The following is a 25,157-nucleotide window of genomic DNA, read 5'->3' on the forward strand; positions in this document are numbered from 1 at the left end:
ATTTGATTTAGTACTGCATCATACGTGATCAAAACGATTACACAAATAACTGACATAGATACGGCGCGCCTTGTTTACTTTACTTGCTTTCATCGTATTATAGAAAAGTCTCGTGCCAGATTTTGGCGAGACAACACTGAGTTGAGTAAGAGTCCTGAGGATGCAGGTGTAGAGGCGAAACACGTGTCGAATTGTTTAAAGACAAACATTGGCGGAATTAACACTAAAGAAAATTCAAATCATTTGTATATTCATCGTATTATATCCAATGGCATATTGTTATGGAGTAGATATCAATACCACCTAAATGCTTCAGATGGGGTTATCTGCGCTATTTATGACTTAGGTACTCAAAAATTATTGAGAGAAAAATTTCAAAAAATATTTATAGACTGTTGTGTATCAATATTATATTCTTGATAATGTAATGTATGTACATAGGCACATTAGCGAATAATCTATAAACTGTGATAATCGTCATGTTTTCTCCAGGAACAAACTTTTTATGCATACTACTCTGTTAAGTCGAGTTACAGTAAAACCCGCTTAAGAAGATTTCACTGGAACCCCCCAACCAACAAAGCGTCTTAAGCGAGAAAGGGTATTATTCTGCAGGTCATGGAAATAAAACTTACTACATTTATAAATAAAATAAAATACATAGTGTAATTTTAATTACTTATTTTGGTTTGACAGAAAGATTTTGGTGCAAATTAATTATTACAAGATTTTCAACATAATTTAACTTTAGCAGAGCGTCTTCGCTTTGATTTAAAGAAGGCGACTTAAATCACTAACTGCTGATAACGTATGGGCGATTGATAAAATCGGAGTTTACTCCACTTCGTCTTTATCATTCTCACTTAGGGCTCCTTTTTGTGTATAATTCACATTCTCAATAAGATTTTCAATTCATTGAATTTCTTAGGGTACCACAATGTCATCTATGGAAGAATATCCAGGAAAACCCTGCGGTATCAGGGGTTTTGTTCTTCTGGCGTATTAATCGGGATGACGAATCGTAAAGCGTAAAGTAATGTAAGAAAACATGTGTTAAGTTGCAGGGACTGCCGTAAAATGGCGTAATAAGCGAGAAATTGTATTAAGTGTAATCGTATTATGTGGGTTCTACTAGGTAATTAAAGAGACGTCTTTTGTTCGGCGATGTACCAATATGCTTTCACAACTGCTATGCTTTTACATAAATTAATATGTTTTTTATGTAAAAGTAAAAGGGCACTTGCAGTCCCTTTTTTTTGCACAAAACTAACAAACTCTGTAAATTATACCTTAAGTGAATTTTAAGTAATTCCACTTCAGTCGCGCGTAAAGATTACACCCCAAACTTATTTTTATCATTTTCCGGCAGCGTAACTTTTTTACATTTTTTATCAGTCTCAATCAGATATCGTATGGTATACAGGAAAATACACAGAGCCATCCGAGATGGAGCTACATCACTAAATGCCACTTCAGCCACAAGGAAAATCTTAAAAAAACATTGCGTGAATATTTTCTTAAGTTAAATTCATAGCTCTGCCGCTACACAATTTTCAAAACGATGATTCAAAAACAAATGGCAATCACGTTTTTTAATTAGTTGTATATCAAAGTGTCATTTTAACAGATCAAGAGAAGAAATGTTTTTTTTTCACTTTGTAGAATTCTACATTAAACGACATTTTCTTCAAGGTACGCCCTCCGACTGCAGTTGAAGCATTAAGTATTTTCAATAACTCGTTAATATTGTTATGAAGGTCACGCCAAACGTCAAATTTTCCGAACCCTAGGCCTAATCGAATGCGTAACCTTAAAAAATTAATACGTCTATATATAGTCTCTTGCTGTTAGACAACCGATAAAAACAGACCAGGAATAATACTTTAGTGTGCGTGAAAAGCTATGTCTTACCTACACTCGCGATTTGTATGACACTTTGTGTTACTTGTTAGTGTGCGTGCATTGCTGAAAATAGTGATTAGTTCTAAAGTCAATTTTGTTCGTCTATCTAGGCGTATAAATGATCTTACTACGTAACAATATTATTTATTACACGAACATTAACCTCGATTATAACCGTATAGGGGCTCTGGTACGTATCTTGAACTGTGAGTATTTGTGTGCAGTGTTATTACTCGCGAGGATTCCCCAAAGACCACTCATTACGATATTTCTCAGAAAATTATAATGACAAGCGGGTATTTATCTATACCTACACACATAATAACCTGTCCTGACTGACTGTTTCATCATTCAGAGCCTGTGCCACTGACCCTGAGGCTACAAACTTGTTAAACGGCATTTGTTTTCTCAAAATTGATTCCTTTAGAATTCTTTTTGATTTAATTTCTAATGCTACCACCGCTTCGGAGAGAAATGGCGCTCTGATAGAGTAGAAGCGGTGCAAGAAACTCTCCCAGCATTCTTTTTATAATTAGGTATAAGTGTTACGGCAGACTTACCAGTTTCATTATTAATTATATTCCAAGTTGCTTGTAATATTTTATTATTACTGTTTTTAATTTTATCTGCAATAAAACGTCGCGTAATAATTCTGATATAATATTGTATAAAGCCTCCTTACGTGACGTAAGCGAGCACTAAAACGGGATTTTTTGATATTTCACCCCTGAAGGTATTAAATAAAGTACGAACGGTAGTAGTCATTTACAAAGCACATAATTAAACATAGGTACTGCTGGTTATAGACGTAAAAGTATTTCAGCATCTCGCAAAATTATGACCCCTAAGAGGGTGAAGTAGGGGTTGAACTCTTGTGTTAATAGAAGGTACATCAGTTTTGAAGGAAGCTGAAATTAAGATCAAATCTTCTCGAACGATGGTCTTTTAACTCGTTAAAAATCACATATTTTAATTATGCCAGGGCTTCATACATAAAAACTTTGTTTCACTTTCAATTATAAAAATAAAAAATAAAGGAAAAAATAATATGTACTAAGAAATTCTAATGATACAAGATCTAGTTTCCGGTTTTATACAGATTCTTAAATTATAAATTTTAATTTGAAATAATATAAATTTAATTTTGATATAAAAAACATTGCATCCCTTCGAATTAGTTCGCCTTTAAGTGCCAAAGGTAGGTCACACTAAAAGTTTTGCGTAACTTAAAAAAATTACATGTTATAACCAAAATATTATGTTTATTGCTTTTCAAAATACTCTCCTTTACATTTTAAACATTTTTTTATGCGATCGAACCATTTTTAAAACAGGAGGACCACAGATCTCAAGGCATGTTTTCTACGCGCTGATTGAACGCTATCACGGCCTCTTCAGAATTAGTAAAAGTGAAACCTCTCCTCAAATCTTTGATTTTGGGGAAAATACAGAAATCACAGGCTAGGTCGGGGCTATGTGCAGGATGGGTGACGAGTTGTACTTTTTCGGAAGCTAAAAATCACTTAGTTTTGTTGGCCGTGTGTGAAGAAGCGTTGTAATGATGTAGGAGAACGCGGCTTTTTGGTCGTCTTTCGCGAACGCTTACTTTGGGTATTAAAACTCTTTTAATCTTCAAGTGGAATTGTGCTGATGGGACCCATAGCTGAGAAAAAAAATGCGATCATTTTTTATCAATCTTTCTCGCCTGCCTCACTTATGTCGGCCTTCTCTCATTTTTAAACACCATTCACAAGATTGCTGTTGTTTTTCGGGTATTAAACAATAAATCCACGTTTCGTCTCTTGTGACAATGTCATAAACAGCATCAGAATGTCTGTGGTCGTACTTCATTAGCATCTGTGAGCACCATTCCACGCGAGTCCGCTTCTGCTCCGATTTCATTTCAATTCTTCGTGTTAAAATTTTCTAAATTTGTCTCATACCAATCCCCAATAGTCCTCGAATTATCTCATAGGTAATTCGCGGGTTTTCTTCAATTAGCCGCTTAACAGTAGCCACATTATGTTGGTTGCAACGTTTCAAAAAATATAACATTGAAGTTCCGATTAGATAGAAGAGGAAAACTAGTGTAACACCATGTACTTATAAGAAATTTGAAACGGACAGTAATGAGTTTTTGATCCACTATAAAAGTGCGCCACAGTTACATTAACCGTGCACTTTTTAAAATTGGAACATCTAATTTTTCTAAGTGTTCAGCGCCAAAAAAATCTAACGAAAATATTGTTTGAATAAAGGCTGGCTGATACGACGGCCCCGAGTCGCGCAGCCGGCTGAATTAAAAAAAAATATATCAAATTAAAACGCGCGAACTACAGCCCGCGTTTTCGTAAAATTTTCACGGATTGTTAGAAATTCATGGTTTTGTTTTGAAAAATGAGTTCTTTAGTGACAATTAAAGTATAGAATTAACTCCTGAAAGCTATGACGTTCATTGCCTGATAGTATTAGAAGTGACGCAAGAAATGTGATGGATATTTTATTACCTGCAAAATCCCGGGAGAAATATATGAAAGCCTATGGTAATATTATTGAATGGAAAAATACAAGAGGCGCTTAGAATTTTTCAAAATCTGTGTTGGCCTACTTCCAGTACTTAGCCAAAACTAAACAACTTTCCACTCCTTGGAGTACCTACTCAATGCTAAAATCAACAGTCAGTTCTAATAACGACGTAAAACTGGACACATTCGAGATTAATAGCGTATCTGAAGAGGATGTCTAATTGATTTAAAACTAAAAAGTCCAAAGTCTTGTCAGTCAAAAATATGGAGAATTTCCTTATTGAGGCACCCGACAAAGTCTTACTTGCCGTTAAAGTAAATAACTATGTATATGGTGGATTAGTAAGTGTTTTAAAATACGCATTTTATCTCAACCAGTACTTCGGTATGGGAAAATTTGTGGGAAAAATTAACACTCTTATCTGAAGTTAACAGATATCAAGCTGTATTCAGGACATTGTATTCGTCGTACTGTTCTGAAGCGACATAATTCATTAACATCATCACATTCAAACCTTCAGTTAATCTATCCATGCCGCTGTCGCCGCGCCCATCTATATCCAAACAACGACATTCACCGTCACATTTTCCTCAAAAAAAGCCAGATTCGTATATTATTTCAAACTCGCAGAATATAAAATCTACAACAATCTCTATTCCTAATACACCTGTAACAATAAATTTTCATAATTGCGAAAATGTCTCAAATGTAAAATAAGTTTTTAGTTTGATTTATTATTAGATACGATTGAATTCCAGATTAATTGTTACACTAATTAGTTGTTTATTAAATAATAATATTACAATAAAATATGAGGCATCTTTTATTTCCTCATTGTGAGTGATCAGAAGAGTTTATCACTCGGGCGCAAAATATATTTTTGGCTCTGGCGAAATATTTTGAATCCCTCGCTACGTTCAGGATTCTACCAAATATTTTATCCTTGTATAGAAGTTCAATTATATCAACAATTGTTTTATTGCTCCCTTTTTTGCAATGAAACAATGTCCACCGCAGACCTATCAACCGTGCGTCAAAAATTATTTTTATAGAAATGTAAATACAAAGATACAAAATAAAGATAAAGTAGTAGTAAAAATAATTTAATGTTTCGAATCGAATCAAAGGATAAAAGCAAGTGGCGTTCTGTTGTCTCTGCCTACCCCAACGGTATTAAGGCATGAGTGTATGTGTAGTGTCTCGAATCGAAATAAAAAGAATGATATATCTCTCAAGCTGAAGCAAAATGCACACAGTGTGCAAAATATTATTGAAATCCGTTTAGGAGCTTATCGTAGGAAAACAACGTGACACGAAATTTTTATAATGTATAAAGATTTACATTATTTTGAGCACTAAATCAGTTCTCAAACGCACTATAAAAAGCCAAAGTACTTATAGCTCGCGGATCTCCGTTGCTATGATAATAATACGCGTTAGGATATCCACAAACCAAATTAATCCCGGGACAAATATTTAATATTTATCTGTAAAACTATTTTTACATAAGTGTAAGATGTAACTTAGTATTACGTCATGCTTGATTATTATTAGTAACAATGACATCAAGTAAACTAATACTCGTCAAGTAGATAATTAAAATTTTATCTATTTTCAGTATTTGCCGCAGGCTCATATATCTCATGAATAGAACAAGAATACACTAAATATAGACGAATGTCCACAAACATTATTGACAGTCGAAAGTTGAAACTTAACAATATTAGGAACACTGGTTATAAGGTTCTGGTACATGTTAAATATGCTAAAACTCAAAGAAATCATCAATCAAATCAAGCTCAGCGCTTTTCAATTATCATTACATTTTTCATTAAATTTATTTAATCTTTTACACGAGCGTTAAACTTGGAGAATGCAAAAAGTCCACTTTTTAAACAATTAAAATCAATGTAGTAGTATACCTATTTTATACATTATCTGGTTTTAGATTGCGGAGCCTATAAAGAATTTTCCTCAAGGTGTACCAAAATTTGATTTGAAAATTAATATTATTTATTTCGGATCGATTGGTAGATTTAATAAAAGTTAGTTAATAGTCGATTGGGTTTTGAAGGCGTCCAATAGTGATATATTTTGAACAACGTATTACTCTGGAAATAAACTTTTTATTGATATATATTTCTATAAAATGCAACTGTTTATAATTAATGTTTGTTATTAATGTGCATATAGTTTTGAAAAAATAAATACTTATCAACAATATATAATACATCGGCATATTATCACAAAATAAAGAGGAATAATACGAAGCATAACAAAACAATAATTAACCAGATTAGGGTAAAGACGACAAATATCGCCATCTTAACATTATTCGACGAGCTCGTGATTTCTTTTAGGTAATAAGGTTATAAGTAAATTAATCTTTTAAAAATTTCATCATAACATAATTGTTAATTTGTATATGGTTTCGTGTTTTATTGTATATTAAGTTGACATTAAACTTATTGAAGAATACTACAATAAATCCAGACTCAGTTTATCTCATCGTTTATGTAACATAGAGTTGGGTCTAGAATTGGGAGGGTGGATGAAATCATCCCAAAACTACCATAAAATGCAGGAGAGATCATCCAATGTCTCATATATTGCCATGAAGTACCTTATAAACTAATTTGTTCTGTATATTACAGCCATTGTAAAATACTCTATTGGTTGAAAAGAGTGGCCGTTGAGTTACTTGTATGTTTTTCTCACGAAGTCAACTTTGTACGGACATATGGTAAATTCAGTAATTTAAAAAAACATTTGTAGTGATGATTAAAAGCGCTTAGTTTAAGACTAATTAAATAAAGTTTATTTGACTTTGTCTTTGAATACTGATCAAAATCCTTCAAGCTTATCTTGCCTTATAATCTTACGACCGAATTATAATTTGCAGATAGCCAAAACGAACCATCAGGGACTAGTCTATGATTGTCTTCAATAATAACTTATGTAATAAAAAAATAGTATTATTATTAAAATAGCGCTATAAAGAATACTGGTAGAGTTTCATGCACCATATCTACTCTCTATGAATTCAGAAGCAGTGGTAGTTCAAATTCAAATATTTTTATTCAAAATAGGATTTAAAATCACTTATTGAACGTCAAAAACTACCACCCATTCAAAAGAGACTGCCTCAGACCTGAGAAGAATGGGCGCAAGAAACTCAGCGGGCTTTTTTTTTAAATATAAAATATGGATTACAATGTAATATCGTACAATAAACATTTATAATTAAAGAGCCTGAGGGTGTTCGCTTTATTCCCAGTCCGTGGTGTCATTAAGAAAATCATTTATGCTATAATAACCTTCCCACACAAACGTTTTTTAACAATTCTTTTAAATTTCGTAACACTTTTGTTTTGTACATTTTCTGGGATCATATTGTAGAAGCATATACATCGCCCAACAAAAGACTTACTAACTCGACCCAACCGAGTAGTAGGCATAACAAGTTTATGTTTGTTCCTCGTGTTAACATTATGAATGTCACAGTTTCTAGAATATTCCTCAATGTGCTTATGAACATACAGAACCTTATCAAAAATGTATTGAGAAGCAACAGTCAAAATGTTTATTTCTTTCAATTTTTCTCTTAATGATTCTTTAGGATCTAGGTTATAAATTGCGCGAATAGCCCTTTTCTGTAGCACAAAGATGGTATTAATATCGGCCGCACTGCCCCATAACAATATACCATAGGACATAATACTATGAAAATAACTAAAGCATACTAATCTCGGCGTCTATGTCAGTTAACCGTCTAATTTTCTTGACCGCATATGTTGCAGAACTAAGCCTATTCGCCAATCCTTCAATGTGGGGGTCCCACTGCAATTTGGAATCAAGAGTAATGCCAAGAAATACAGCAGATTCCACTGGTTTTACCACCTCTCCATTTAATAAAATATTCGCATCTACATTTTTGACGTTTCGCGCGGTGAATTTAATATATTTGGTTTTATGACTATTTAACAATAAGTTATTGGCGCTAAGCCAGTACACGATGTCAGATAGAGCATTGTTTACTTCGTCATATAAAACTTGGCTTCATTTCACTTTGAATATAAGTGTAGTGTCATCCGCAAACAATACCACCTTGTGTTTTTTCTACATATATACAAGTGATTCATTTAACTTCAAAAATATATATCAAGGCAGAACATTATAAATGTTACAAATTAACGAAATAAATATCCACTATTCTGTACGTCAGAAGTAAACTGTGCTAAGACATTTTTTCCTAATTGCTTTAAAAATTTAATATTTTTGTGTGCAAAATATTAATTTTCAGTAAGTGACACTTTTATCTCCATACTTTTCAAAATTCTTAAATTGATATTATATTAACTCCACATTTAGTTCGAGGCATAATATTATTCAAGTCCAACATAACACAAGAGGCTTCTAGTATTCTTGAGTAGTAATTAGTTTTAAGTCCCACACGATACTCTGTACCTCTGTGGATTTTTAAACAAAGTAACGTCACTTCGTTTTAAGGGGCCCTTTTTAGTGTCAATGTTAATGTTTTTGATTTAACATACACTACCTCTTGGTAGGTATACTGTTGATACAATTAATTTGATAAATCACAAAGAGAAACCGCCAAATTCAAGAAGTTGCCACAGATCTATGAACAGATTATCACTGAGGCTCTGAGAGACGTTACATGGAGCTTATGTTGGATAGGCTCTTGCTCAATTAAATAAGGTATAATTTCATATAAAATTAGACACTTCAACTTTTGAATATTTATAATTAATGTAGAAAATTGTTTAGGTAGGGACCAATATTATACGAGTTTACCCTACATGAGACATAAAATGCTGTCAGACAAGGTGCGCTTATAAGTAGAATGACCGGCAGTTGACACCAGTTATACAACCGACCTCGGACTATTCAATATCGCGGGTTATTTTATTTAAATATTATGGATAAAATATATCTTGTTTTATATAGTGGTAAGATAAATTATTTTATTTAAATAATATTGGTGTACTTTTGATTGTGTTTCTTATTATTTTTTTATGATTTCTATAATCGGTTGAATTAATTTCGGCATGTGAATGTAAATTCTTAATTTTTAATTACTGTATATCCCTACAATATAACCGGATAAGGTCCACTCGGTGGGTGTTCATAACGATTGTTATAAACAGAAATTTAGAACAGCCTCAAACTTGCTGAATTTTAATTACAACAAATAAGAGAAACCATTGATTGTACCAATGTATTTAATGTAACTCCAGGACAAATAATATCATCCAATCGAACTTCAGCACTGTTCATAAGAGTGAGAATTCGTCTCACTCGACCAAGTTGCTCATAAACAATATAGAACAACAACAAGAATAAATAAAACATAAAAGCCTTTTATTTATTTTATAAAAAATAACAATAGATCTTTGTTTGAATCATAAGTTCCTACTAAAAAAATATTAATATATTTTTGATTAGAATTAGTATTTATTATATTATTGTATTTTGAGTCCCTGGTTGCCCCCTACTAAGATTATCAGCACCCCGAAACAGCTTTTAGTATCCATGGACACAACCATGTCTTAATGAGTTCGTTTTGCTATCTCGTAAGAATAGGATCAACGTTATTCTAATTATCATATACTTTGCAGTTTTGCTGGCCAACGTCGTGTTTGGACTGAGCATTCGTCATAAACGGCAAAATGATAATGATGAATTAGAAGACAGGTATGCGTGGCAAGAATCTTTTCCTGGAATAAGTAACCCCAGGCCGCGACCAAATGGATTTCCATTCCCACCACAAAACCCTGGCCGTTTTCCCTTCCCAAATCCGAATTTTATCCCTAACCAAAACAATTTTCCCAACTCAAATAATTTCCCCAACCAAGATAATTTCCCCAACCAAAATAATTTCCCCAACCAAAATAATTTCCCCAACCAAAATAATTTCCCCAACCAAAATAATTTCCCCAACCAAAATAATTTTCCCAGCCCTAACCCGTTTCCGAACCCTATTCCAACAGTGGCGCCTACAGTCCAACCAAACGGAGGGTAAGTAATCCATATTTTTTTTATTAACTGGTAGGAATTATGTACTCGTAAAGAGCAAATTCTTAAATAATGCATTAAATATAATTGCAAGACACATCATTGGAATATCTTGCGAGCATAATACTTATGGACTACATTTTTGAGTGGGAATATATTTAACAAAAAACAGGTGAACTTTTACTTGAGCATTGTGTCTGAAATATGAATAATTAATTAAACTCCCACGTAATAATGCATTAGTAACTGCTTAAAAAACAAAACACGTCCCACCTACATCAAACTCTTATCTTTTAATTGCCAATCTAAAGCTTATTTTTTATCTATTCCATACCAAAATAAACCCAATAAAACCTTTGAATATAATTTAAAACATCATATCGGAATTGTACTGTGGGATTTGTAGGCAACATATTTTTGCATCGGCAAGGGCAATTAGAGCGGTTTATAAAACGTATTTAAGGGACTAATTAAGAGAGAGGTTTAGTCAAATCAATTTAATAACAGTACACTGCTAGTACCTACGGGAACCTGGTGTCCGCCGATTAAAATATTAACTAATTTAAAAATAATTGTGGTGTACTTACTATACATATGTATGTAAAATAAATCATTATTAACATCATAATATTATGTTAAAAAATATTTAAAAGCTAAAATTAGTTGGGACTTCTTTTCCTGTTTGCCTTCACATAAGTTTTTTCTGTACTATTTGTGACTTCTACTAAATAACTTGTAAAGTTTTAAAGTGAATGTATGTAAAGAAAGTAAATTGTATGAATTGGAATTTGAATAACCCCTGAGTAAAATAATTACCTATTTTCATTGACTCTTACGAGCATCAAAAATTTAATAAAAAAGCACATGCACAGCTTTTAAATATTGATGATTCCTGTAAAAAAATCCAAAATCTTGAAGGTTTATGCAAAAAAGTAGACACAAACCCTTACGCCTTACAAACTTGTATAGCTTGGGCCAGTGAGAATAGCAATTGCGAAGCCGGTCAGATTTTAGGATTTTCAAAAAATCTTTAAAAAGCCTGTAACTATCATCACTAGGCCGTCTTTCGCGTCTTTTTCACATAAAAAGGTATTGAAAATTATGCATTGTAACTGATTAATGGTAAATATACAGGACTACTACCACCCAGTCACCAGCAGTTCAAAACTGCATCCGCAGCTGCCCAGTGACACCGGAGTACAACCCAGTCTGTGGATCTAACGGCAACACTTACGACAACCCTGGAAGATTGACTTGCGCCCAATCTTGTGGTGTTCGTGAGTACCATTTTGGTTCAATCTGCCTTTTATCCTAGAGCATACAACGGTATCAAAAATGTCGTGCACTCGGTCACATTTATTGTCCAAACGGGAAGAAGCGAGGCACCAAAATTATTACTGTTGATTTTGGAAGAATCTTCTTTGTGGTATGGATATCTATATTTCAACGTAGCTTACATATAAACACATACACTTTTGCCAAGTATGTTGGCCAGGTGGCGATTGCCAATAATAATTAAAATATATACCTTAAAGTTATAATGAACTTATTCATGAAATTATGATCATATTGACGAACAATATTCGTCTTACCATTTATCTTTTTATTCCTCTAGCCAAAATGCCTCGTCAAGTATCAGAATACTGGAGCTGGAAATAGAAGAAACTAGGGGTCATCAATAGTTAGTTATAATATTGTTCCCACCTTTGGCATCGATTCATTGTGTGCTTAGTATCGCATTTTGACAACGCGGATTGTCTGTAAAGCTGTTTGAGTTGATTCCAGCTGCGGAATTTCACTTTCACACCTCATGCTTAGAAATCATCCTCAATATTTAGTATTCATCCGCAGTGCGGTTTTCAAGGAGCTTTCATCCATACTACAAAGCTGTGAAATGAACTTTCTTGTGCGGTGTTTCCGATGTTATGACGATACGACACAGGTACCTTCAAAAAAGCGCCTACACCTTCCTTAAAGGCCGGCAACGCTCCTATGTTTCCTCTAGTATTGCAAGAGAGTGTGGGCGGCGGTGATCACTTAACACCAGGTGACCCTCGTCGCTCGTTTGTGCTCCTTTTCTTTAAAAAAAAAGACAAGAGTGTTTTCACAGTTGTATCTGAAATTATAAATGGCGTGTATTTGAAAAAATGTTCATGCAATGATTTAAATTAGTAATTAATTAATAATATTATTGAACTCCAAATTAACATTGAGTGGAATCAGAACAAAAAATGGCGAACAGTGATAAGTAAGTTTTGAAAATATATACAAAGATAACATTATGAATGGGTACAAGTTATGTTCAAGTTAGATAATACTTATCTGGCAACGAGGAAAAACCCAATAGAATATTATTAAACTTGTTTAAATTTTAAGTGTGTTTATAAGTAGTCCAACTATTATAATATCTAAATCCTTTGCAAGGATTGATGTACAAGGATGAAAGAAGAAGAAGAAGGCAGGAGAATAAATCATAACAGAAGATGTTGTTAAAAGTTGTAAATTACAGATTATGGAGATGTATCCTAACATGACTGTAAATATTTGAATTTTTGATAATTTATATGTCTAGATAGAATCCTCTTGCAAAATGCTGCTAGACAACCGATGAAAACAGGCCAGGCTTATTACTTTAGTGTGCGTGGCAAGCTACACCTTATTGAGGTTAACAGTCCCCAAATTTATCTACGTATTCACAACTATCAAAGCCTACCTAGACGTCTAGTTATACGTATAAATGATCAAAAATTTTAATAATTAAGTCTCAATATAATTGTTAGTTAAGAATATTTGTTTATTAGACAAGAAAATAGACCAATTTCAAGAAGCCTGAATCTACACATATGAATTATATTATTAATTAGCTTATATCTTTGTAGTATTGTTGATTTGAATCTAATTAATAAGTTCTCATATTTGATTCATAGTGGGGACTATGTTAGAAAGACGATGATTTTACTTATTTGTTCCAGCTGTCCGCCTGCTGAGATCTTCAAGGTGTCCAACCACCACGCCTGCTCCTACCGCATAAATTAACTGTAATTTATAATTATGTAAATATTAGACCTCGATACGCATACTATAAGTTTTTTGTCATTTACGAAGTCTTTTATTTCTTCTATGTAGTTTGATTATATTTTAGTTTAATTTTAATTCCTTATATTATGTTTACTTGCAACAGTCTTGCATTGTATCTAGGTTTCTACGAAAGCAGAAACTACAAATTTCGAGAAACAGTTACAGTATAACCCTCCAAATATCTGCTTTTAGCACAAATCTTCCCTGAACTATGGCCGCTCATAAATTGTAAACGTAAAGAACACTGCGATAGAAACCTTGTGAATGTAATGGAGAATCTATATGATAAACATTTCTTTCACAAATTTGTAAGGACCACTCAAAAATATCTACGAAGAAGTCTCATGGAATTTCTGCACACTGTTTCTCGTTCAATGTTACCGATTTTTCTTGTTTGTCATCAACATGCGGTATGTGTTGGATGAAACAACATGCTATTTCACCATATTTGCGTTAACGATAGACTGGACCGGGAAGGGCCCTCTTTACTCTCATTTGCCCAGTAATATCACTAGCTTCCCCAGCGCCCTTCAGTCCGAAACACAACAATTGTACATTACTTCTTTAATTGCTAAGCATATATCTTTGACAAAAATTGAAACGTCTGTCAATTGTTACTAGATGTAGATCTAATCCAAGTCTTAGATAATATTCAAATACTATTCATGGAAGTATAAATAAACTACATAAGAGTCAATCTTAAGGAAAACCTCATATAAATTATCATTAATATTTAAACGTAACATCCAATGCCACAATCTTCGTCATAATAATAATTGTTTATGACGAGGTGTGATGCAACTGGTCAACATTTGAAATCATATTGCTATTGTTTCATATAAATAATTAATAATGAAGACGTCATAATTTTTTTATAATAGCTCGTTTTACGTTCGTCTTTATATCTGTGTGGGAAATAGTGATGTTACGAGTACGCACGCAGTGACTTTGTAATTGCGACGTAACTTATAGCCTAACCACATGATCAGATTTGGTCCAGACGCGGTCTGATAGCGGACCATATGCGATGGTATATCACATTAGTACAAAATTATTATGATTACAGTCCGGACCGTACCAAGTACGACGCCGGATCAAACGACGTCCGATGGTCCGGCCTGTCTTTCAGTTATTAGAATCAGCCTTCACAATGTCTCAGATCAGTAATGCGTGCTCTTGTATTTCGACTACAGATTAAATTTTAAGGGCTTTCAAAAATAGATTGAAGCAGAATAGGCGTGGCTTAACCATGAAGTTACCAATCACTTGTACGCCAATACCACCACAGAAAAAGGTAGCAAGTACCTACGAAAATTTTATCTAGGTAAGCGACGTTCGACATATTTGCGCAAAATCTGAGATATAAACATAATATTATATAGGTACTTCGTACAAGAAAAGAAAGCCTAGGTATTATAACGTGTAATATAAAAAAACAAATAATATGTAATATTATTCTATATTATAAAGAAACATAATTACTTTGTTTTTTGTATTGATTTTAATTCAATAATTCAACAAATCACATATTCCTTGTTGTTAATTATTTTGTTTCTTGTATATCTATAAAAAAGATTTTGTAATATGTTATAGATTCTATAACAGAGCAATAACTTTTTTTTGGCGTGTTAACTCGATAAGAATGAAACACTTCAATTAGATATGACATTTATTAAAGTGTTAGTTTATCTTATATATAAAATATAAGTAATATTTATTAGTTGAATCGTTTGTTGAAGCATTCCGTTGACAAAATGGCGATGAAACGTTGCCAACTTCTTGCTTGCACTTGCGCGAAGGTGCAGTCACAGTCAGAAACCACTAATCCATTTATGTTTAAAGTTAACTCTTTTGAATGTAGATTTTAAGCATACATTTTACCAAGCCTGGGTGTTAAATCAATCAATGTTTATGCGTATTTATGTGACTACTCTGTGTGTTGCTCTACCACTCCTCAGATTGACACGAAAGCTCATGAGCTTTACAAACCATCACATTTAATATTTTTTATGATAATCCAATTAATATATTCTAAAGTGTTGTTACAAAGTTACACAGATTTTGTCGCCTGTTTGTATTTTTCTGATCAAAATTTTCATGAAAATTTGTACATCCATGTCACCGAGGCCGGAGAATATATTTGCATTATGTGTTGCACTTGACTTTAACTTGATGTAAAATAACGATGCTATTAAAATAAGCCATGCTGACCGGAAACTTCCAACGTCCTTGTGGTGCGATGCTAATTACGCGGCAGGAATAAGCTCGACCAACTTTTCCGAACATTCCCGTGATAAGAATAAGACACGAAATATAGCTATGTGACTCAACGTGATGGAACGTCACCCCGCACCCCCCGCCCTGTCCAGCCGCGCACTACAAGCACAAGTCCGCAGTGAGAAACGGGACGTTATCACTAACCCACTCCACTCACCCTGATGAAGGACCTCCCCGTACCCACACCTATAAAACGTGAGTAAAGCCGTTTTACTAAATAAAGCCATGGAATACATAATGATAGTACTGAACCTCTGCGTTTCACATGTTCATCTGCAGGTGTGCTCATGTTTCACATGATCACACCTGCAGTGTGAGGGCATTACAATTTTCCTTTGCTGAATGGGCCACGATACCATTTTCTGTATGTAGTGGCGACAGTCACGGCGTTACAAGTAACTGGAGTTAAGGCCCAAATTATGCGTGTTCTGGAAGTTCTTGAAAGCTGACTTAACCATTGCCTGCGCCCCTAGCGATACGAGCGAGGTGGGTGTCTCCGACTCTAACAGAATCGTTTTCTCTTACATATTCTGATTTAGTGAAAATGGCACGAAATGGATACTACTATACTTATACAAAACATACGGCACTTGGCCTTTGTCACGCCGGTATTCCATGCGAGTGTGCTGTTAGTCCGTAGTTTGTTGCCACTCACATCACTAAAAATAAACAATATTGTCACTACAGTCATCAATGAATATTTAACGCCTGCCATAAATTTTTTGCAAAATATATTTCTGTGTCTTTTTCCTTTCTCATGTTCGCAAACACAATTTTGTGTTCAGATGCATTTTCAACTCTACTATATCCAAAGAATTATTTAATCGGATGATTAGTTTTGAGGATTATATTATAGATTATATATTTATAGGATCCTATACAAAATTGGGAGACAGAAACTATACCGCGTTTGTAATTATTATTACCATAAATGCCCATCAAAATAATTTAATGAAGTAAATGGCTGGATTTTTTTATTTTATTTTTACTATTATTAAAGCCTAGCTAGTAGTTACTAATAGGTTATAAGCATTAATTTAAAAATTACAAAAATTTGTTTTTTTACATTCTAAAAATTATCAAACACATCAAATAATAGATAAAAACATTCTTATTCAATTAAAAAATAAATATTCTTTCCCGGCAAGATATTTCGGCTATTCAAACGCGCCATTTTGCGCGGGGTTTCTGTGACGTCAGAGTCTATCCCAAGAATATAGATAGAGAAAATACTTTTAAGTAAGTTTTTGCCTTTGGTCAATTATTTTATAAATCACAAAATGTAATTAAATTTAATACATTTCACCAGAATTGTTACAAATTTGTTTACACAAGACAAGTGCTGATCCGACAATACCCCGCGCCCGCTCATTGTATGACTTACCACATGTAATTTTATGGACTGAATTGGTTGTATTGCGAATTTACAAAATTTAGGTAGAAAAGAATATTCGCAGTTTCCGCATTTGTCAAAATTACCAGAAACGCTACAAGATGATGACATTTTATTATATGTCACTCACTTGGACGCATTACATAAGGATATTACGGAGAGGTTTGAGGATCTTTTAAATTTACAAATTCCTCAATGGGTAATAAATCCGTACAAAACTACAGCTATAGAAGAAGCCAATGTGATAATGCAAGAAGAGTTGATTACCATCAGCACAGACAAAGAGCTTCAGCAGAAGTTCAACAAAGGCTATCAGAAGTTTCTGTTAGCCTTGGTTATCCCACATTGTGGAACATTGCTGAAAAATATATTATCGCTTTTCCATCATCATACCTAGTTGAAAAAAGCTTCAGTGTGGTAACAAACATTTTGACGAAACAAAGAAACCGTTTGAAAATCAACGAACGTGGAGACACCAATATTGAACCGGATGTAGCTAGATTGGTAGATAATCACCAGGTTCATACATCACACTGAATGTTTTATTTTCATTTTGTGAATTAATACTTTTTTCAATATAATTTCCTACCTACTTAAGATTCTTTAAGTACTTAATTTGTAATAATCATTATAAATTAAACTTGATTGTATGTCTTTTTATTTTGTTAAATTTTGATGAGAAAATGAAGTCAACTTTACTCACTTAACCAGGTGCAAAGTTTTCCAATTGGTACCTTAGTACTTACTCAGGTATTTTGTATTAATAGGAAAAAACTAAAGATAGGTCCCCTTATTCATAATAGTCTGCTAACTTAAAGCTTTCTAATTCTCACTCTGTGTTCTACTATTGACCTAAGTCAGAATGAAAAGTAACACTCTGTACCACTCTGACCACATTCCGGTTTGAGGACTTAACTAATACGTCACCGTTATGTGCTAATAATTGTAGATTAATTTCACCATTAAACACAGTGTCAATATAGCAGCGGTGTGGCGAGTGGGGTTCGATAGAAGAGGTGTTTCAAATCTCAGTGAATATTGTTAAGTTTTATTTATTTGGTACTTGTTTATTTTAATTATTCATAATTCTTTTTTTATATTGCTCTTTTTATTTAAAATGGATAAGAATAATTGTTCTAAATGCAAGAAAAATATTATAAACAAGGAAGTTTTTGTCTGCTCAACGTGCTGGAAAAAATTTCATGTCACATGTACTAATGTTACAATATGCAGGTTTTATAATACAATGCAGCAACATTTGCACTGTAAATTTGAATAATAATGCTAAGAACTCTTCTTTGCCAACAACGTCAACGGCTCTACTAGATGAGAGTAAATTCACTGGAAAATCTCGTGATTATGTGGCAAAAAGAGCAAAGTACGAAATTGAGGTTCCAACCGAAAACTCTTTTTCATCTCTAGAATTAGAAGAATCAGACATTACTGATAGATTAGGCAGAAGTTGTCCAGACCTTACCAGAGACTTAAATGAGAAGAGAGAAGAACTACACGAGAAAAATTTGAATCTTCAGGATAAATTTGATAGCGCTGAGGAGAAGATAGCAATTATCGGAAATATATTCCTAAAAAAAGCAGCTCGAAGATTATGCACGCTACATACGAAAACTAGCTCCAGTTTCAACACTTAAACAAAGCTCAAGAAAATCAAAATGTAACACTCCGTGCTCCACTACTGCTTCGGAAAAAGTCATGAAAATATTATCGTATACACAGACAGTAAGCCCAAAATCAATTACACATCTAAATAAGTCATTTGAACCACTGTGTAATCAGGAAGATCCGTCAGAAAGCTACAAACTGTAAATCAACATAATGAATCTAATATAGAGTCCCAGATATCTCTTTTAAAGAATAATATCCACAAAGATTCTGTATGTGAAACAAAATCTGGTAAGAAGCCACGGAACAGTAAAAAAACACTTTTCCTCGAAGGAGACGAAGAACTTTTAGGCTTATCTGCTACACTTATTAAGAGTCGGTATGGTAAATGGAATGATAACTACACCCCATTTAGTTTTATTATAAATAGTTGCACAAGCAAGGAAATTTTTGAGTATTTAAAAAATACAAAACATGCTTGGACAAATACTGATACTATTATATTAAGCTTAGGTAGTAATGACAAAAATCCTCAAACTCTACATAAAAATATCTGTTTGATGCTTGACACGCTGAAGAATGCCACTGTTATTGTTTTACCTGTAAACACTAATCCATATCTTAATGAATCCTATTTGAATTATTACCTTAAACTCTGGACCAAAAACTCATATAAATGTTCTTTTATACATATTGACAAGTCAAACCTACATCAGTATATATACATCAAAACCGTTCGCAAAAATAATAATTTTCTAATTGACACTTATGAATATGACGCTATGTATTTAACTTTCAAATCAGACCAAAAAGAAGAACCATTCTTTTGGACTATTTTCGTCGCGCTCCTAAACCTTCAAATGTAATGTGTCCGCCTAAAACAGACGAGTCGACTGCTAACGCACGTATAAAAGGTACCATACCCTATTATTATATTATTTTCCAATGCTTTCTAAACGGCAAGTTCATGAATTAAAACCGGACAATAATTCAATTTGTTTTCGTCCCGTGGAAACTAATATGTCCTTGCTACACCAAAACATACAAGGTCTCCTAACTAAAATCGAAATTTTAGACTTAACACTTTCGGACATGAAGATTAAGCCGGATATCATCTGTTTGACAGAAACTTTTCTTAAAACGGGAGAAGAAAAAAAATTTATACTTACACACTACGAATTAGCCTCATTTTGCTCCCGAAATTGTAAAAGGGGAGGATCTTGCATCTTGGTAAAGAAAGGTCTGTGTTTTAAAAAAATAGAGACTTTTGACCGTCTTATAACGAAATTCCAGTTCGAGTGTTGCTCTATATTAATACGTCACAATAATATAATAATTGTGTGTCTACAAAAATCATTCTAAGCTGATTGCAGACATTGATTTGTTTTTCTATAAATTTGAGTCAATAATTAATTAATATTTTAAATATCCAAAAAAAGGATTATTATTGCAGGTGATATAAACATCAACACTCTTGCTTCTAGTGAATCATGCAGTAGACTTTTAGATTTAACAAAAAATTATAATCTACAACTTGATATACACGAACCAACCAGAGGAAAAGCGTGTATAGATCACATTTTAAGTAATATAGGTACCAAATGCAAGGGGATCAGTACTACCACTTAAATTGTCTGATCAATTATTTACTTTTAAAGTAGACTCAAAGAAAATAATTTGCACTCCTAAAATAATATTCCAAAGATGTTACAGTGCAGATAATATTGAAAAATTCAAATATTGTTTGGAATGTCTCTCTTTCTCTGAGGTTTTTATGGAATCAGATATGAATTCGGCTTTTGATAAATTTCATTAAATGTTTACTTTATTCTATAATTTATGTTTGCCGGTACTTAAGATAAGCATTAAATCTAAAGTCTAAACCATATATGAGCTGGATATCAAAAGGTTTGAAGAAAAGCTGTATTACCAAGAATAAGCTACGTTTTAAAAGTTATATAAATAAAACAATACAGAACAAATCTAAATATAGGAAATATAGTAAACTGTTTAAAAAATGCATAAATAGAGCCAAAAAGATCATTAATGATAAATACATACGAAATAGTAAGAATAAAATGAAGGCCACCTGGGATAATATACATAATGAGACTGGTTCTAGTGTTGGATTGCACAATATTGATTTCATCGAACATAATAATAATATTATTACACATCCCATGCAAATAGCCGAAATTTTTAACAGTAATTTTATAGAGTTGACAAATAAAATGAATAATAAAACATCGATGACAAATTCAAGACGCGCTGTAAATAATTCAATATATCTGTGTCCTACTCACAAATATGAGGTTTTAAAAACAATTGTTAGTTCAAAGAATACAAATTCAGAAGGCTACGACAATATAAACACAAAGGTAATTAAAGCTTGCAAAGAAAAGTTAAGTGACATTCTAGTGTTTTTAATTAATTTATCAATACAAACTGGTGTATTTCCTGAAAAATCTAAAATTATCAATAATCAAACCTCTTTTTAAAAAAGGTGATAGAAGTAATATAAATAATTACAGTTACCCTCATATCCACACTGTCTAAGGTTTTCGAGAAAATTATTCACGCTATTATTAATCACATTATTAATGAAATTTTTTAATCAGTTTGAATTCATAAAAAGAAATTAGTACGGGTTTCATAGACAAAAATCAACGCTACACGCTTGTTTTGATTTAGTAAAAAATATTATGTTTGGTCGTAATGAAAATAAATATACTTCAGCTTTATTTTTTGATATGTCAAAAGCCTTCGACTTCGTTTCTCATGAACAATTGTTGTCTAAGCTAGAACATAATGGAATCAGAGGTTTGAAACAGAGTTGGATAAGATCCTATTTGTCTAACAGAGCTTAATATGTTGAGGTAACTAAAGTTAATGAGAATCATGCACCGGAAAAATTTAAATCAGAATCTAAAGTTAATAAATTTGGAGTACCACAGGGCAGTGTGCTTGGCCCTCTTCTTTTTTTAATTTACATTAATGACTTACCAGAAGTAACATCCCACAAAGTGGTCCTATTTGCGGATGATATATCTGTTATTGTTACCACAGATAAACGAGATGGATTACGTGTCCACGAATCAGAACTTAATAACACAATAAAAAAAAATATTATGGTTTAATCAAAATAATCTACAGATAAATTTTAATAAGACGACATATATACATTTCAATAAAAGAAATAAATGATATTGACAATTCCGATTCGATGAATATACATTTTGACCAAAATATGATAACCCATGTAGAAAGTACAAATTTTCTTGGTGTGACTATCGATAGAGATCTAAGTTGGAAACATCAAGTATGTAAAGTTTGTAGCAAAATAAACAGTTTCTCCTTTGCACTTTATAAGTTGACGAAAGTTAGTTCGAGGCAAACGGCCTTAATTACCTACCATGCGTACATTGAGTCCATACTTAGATATGGTTTCATACTGTGGGGCAACTCTTCAATAATAAACAAAGCATTTATTGCACAGAAAAAATGCATCAGATCAATCTGTGTTATTAAGCCTGACGTTTCATGCAAGCCCTTTTTCAAGTCACTGAAATTATTGACACTGCCCGATCTATACATTTACGAGATGGCAAAATTTGTAAAGGAAAATCACTGTGTGCTATACTTACAGCAAATGCATATGACCCACAGTACTAGAATACTTAGGAAAGCTGATAGGTTAGTGACTAGAGTCGTTCCGCATAGCACTTTGATGGGCATGAAAATTTTCAATAAGATCCCTGATTCATTTAAGTTGTTACCTTTTTCAAGATTTAAAGTATCCTTAGACAGTTGGCTTCTTCAAAACACATTTTATTCTATAGAATGGTTTTCTGACCACAAAGAGTAAAGGATTGGACATTGCATTCTCAGTGGATTATTATCTTGACTTTAATATTTTTTTGTATTGTATGAAATTATAATTTTGTGTTATATAAAACAAATTAATTTATATTGTAATAAAATTTTTGCCCAAGACCAAGTTTTCATGCTATTGGTAATGGCTAAATAGGAGATATTGTAAGACCAAATTTGTACCACCCTATTAAATAGCAAATAAATTAATATGAATATGTAGGAGCTGTTTTAAGTTAGCGGACCATTATGAACTAGGGAGTTGATGTTAAATGTAGGTAATTTGGCCATGGGGGTCTGAGGTAATAGTTCATTTTGGAAAACAGGTCACTTGTCCAAAATAGTTTGGGGATCCCTGGTTTAACATATGTCAAACAAACGCGTAGAAATATTGAACATTTATCGAACATGATTGAACTGAGACTCAGTAATGTGAACTGATTCTAAAAAATAAGGCGAGATTTGTAGAGTATAAAATAGATAAAATATTACGAAAGCACTGTCAAACTGTGCTACGTTTACCGCCACATAACCTCCAATTTAATCATATTGAAAATATATGGAGGGTAGTGAAAAATTACGACGCAAACAAAATGTCACAATGAACATAATAGTGTGCTATAATGACATTATATGAGGATACATTAACTAATAACATAATTGTAGAGGAATTGATAATTTGTTTATCTACATGGTATTAAAGACGAAAAGAAATTTCAAGGCACGGATAAGAATTTAGAACAAAGTTAACACAAATGATTCATGGGATGAAAGTGAGGATGAGGATAGTACGAAGTGTCTGGAGTTGAAAAAAGTTTGAATTAAAAATTATGTTTATATATTCACTATTTTAATATCCTATAATATTATTTATTTCATATGAAGAACCTGGCTATAAAAATTATATAAAAATATGAAACTTTTGGTTTATTTATTTCTGTGCTGACCGCACACCCACACAAATGCAAAAACGTCTCGAAAGTAATTTATCTGTAGTGATTCTGAATACTTTTATTTTACCTTTAAAAAATTCCGAACAGCTCAAAACTGGATGCTTTAAAAGGGTTAAAGCTGAGACTGGGTTATATTTTACAAATTAAATCATCTTATATACAAGGAACACTCTTCAACGTCAACCAAATTATGAAGTGAGCTTCCTGTAATAAAAATGCAATTAGATGAGCGGCACTGAGCAATCGAGCGAAGTTAAATTGGGATTATTTAATTTTTGTTTGTTTAACAATTATTAGAATTTAGTTTTTTTTACTATGTTCAAATAATGCTGCTTTAGTGTCTAAAAATTAAATTAAATACTATAAAGTATATTTTATTTGAAAAAAATAATTCAGCATAGACCTCGATATAAGAAATTAAAATAGAGTCACATTCAGAATATCTTTTTCACCATAAAAAATACCGTTAATTTAAAAATCCTATTTCAGTGTTTGTTGCATTTTATCTAGTCCTTCATATTTTGTACTTCATAGACCTCAATTATTGTTTTGAATTTGAAGAAATATAACAATATTCGTTTAAAGTCCCATAAAGGACGTTTTGGAATGTATTATTAAGAGATTCATAGACATAGAGACACTTCAACAGCATTCATATTAATACATTAACAAACACGACATTATTTACAGTTTTAATATAAACCTATAACAAAATGCATTAAACGAGTATTAATTAAAGTAAGTGTTTTTTAATTAAGTATCAATTAAGGTTACAGTGAAAATTGAAGTTACTAAGTATTTATTAGTTAGTAGTTTGACTTTAGTGTGTAATTTATTTTTATAAGAGCTAAAAGAATCGTTGAATATATTTACTTTAGTTATATTTGATTATTTTCTTATAAGCATGCGTTCACCAGATCTGATAATTGGAGAGTTAAGTCACAAATTAGATTTTATAATGAACATATTTGGAGCTCGAAGGTAAAGACTAAGGGCTATATGAGATCTATAGAGCTCACTTAGACTTTGCTCAGACTTTACTTAATTTAAACTTAGCTGAGTGTGATAAAACGCGAACTTGATTTTTGGATTAGACTGTCTTAGATTAAGCTCAGCATATTTTCATCTGCCAAATAACTAATAAAAACGAAATCAAATAATATGCTAAACTTACACTCAGCTACGTTTTACGTAAGTAAAGTCTGAGCAAAGTCTAAGTACAGTCTATAGATCTCAACCTAAGACGTTTTATGAAGTTAATTTCTAGGAGGCTCTATTATCGATATATATTTGATAAATGAAAATATAGTAAAATTAGTTCAATGAAGGACCAAAGAAACCAGAATACTATAGTTATTAAATCAAATTTTGTTTTCGACAGATTCTAAAAAAAAATCAAGGAAGCTATTTTGAAAAAATGAATGTCTCTTAAGACTTTGAGATACAATTGGAACAACAACACGCCATAAAATTAGTCACAATGACAAATGGCATGAATTATA

General features: G+C 32.5%; 1 protein-coding gene across 1 annotated transcript; it reads left to right on the plus strand.

The window, feature by feature from the left end:
- The first annotated feature begins 9,279 nt into the window (after positions 1-9,279).
- Positions 9,280-13,564, plus strand: LOC126975267 (circumsporozoite protein-like). The gene is made up of 4 exons (XM_050823078.1): positions 9,280-9,398; positions 10,068-10,467; positions 11,599-11,741; positions 13,437-13,564. The coding sequence occupies exons 1-4, from the start codon at positions 9,368-9,370 to the stop codon at positions 13,493-13,495; spliced, it is 633 nt and encodes a 210-aa protein (XP_050679035.1). The 5' UTR covers positions 9,280-9,367; the 3' UTR covers positions 13,496-13,564.
- Positions 13,565-25,157: the final 11,593 nt, after the last annotated feature.

This window comes from Leptidea sinapis, chromosome 35 (genome assembly GCF_905404315.1).
Source record: "Leptidea sinapis chromosome 35, ilLepSina1.1, whole genome shotgun sequence".
Classification (NCBI taxonomy): domain Eukaryota; kingdom Metazoa; phylum Arthropoda; class Insecta; order Lepidoptera; family Pieridae; genus Leptidea; species Leptidea sinapis.

Coding starts and splice junctions, on each gene's coding strand:
- LOC126975267 (XM_050823078.1), top strand. CDS start 9,368: ATGGATAAAATATATCTTGTTTTATATAGTG. Junction 9,399..10,067: donor ATATCTTGTTTTATATAGTG/GTAAGATAAATT, acceptor TATACTTTGCAG/TTTTGCTGGCCAACGTCGTG. Junction 10,468..11,598: donor ACAGTCCAACCAAACGGAGG/GTAAGTAATCCA, acceptor GTAAATATACAG/GACTACTACCACCCAGTCAC.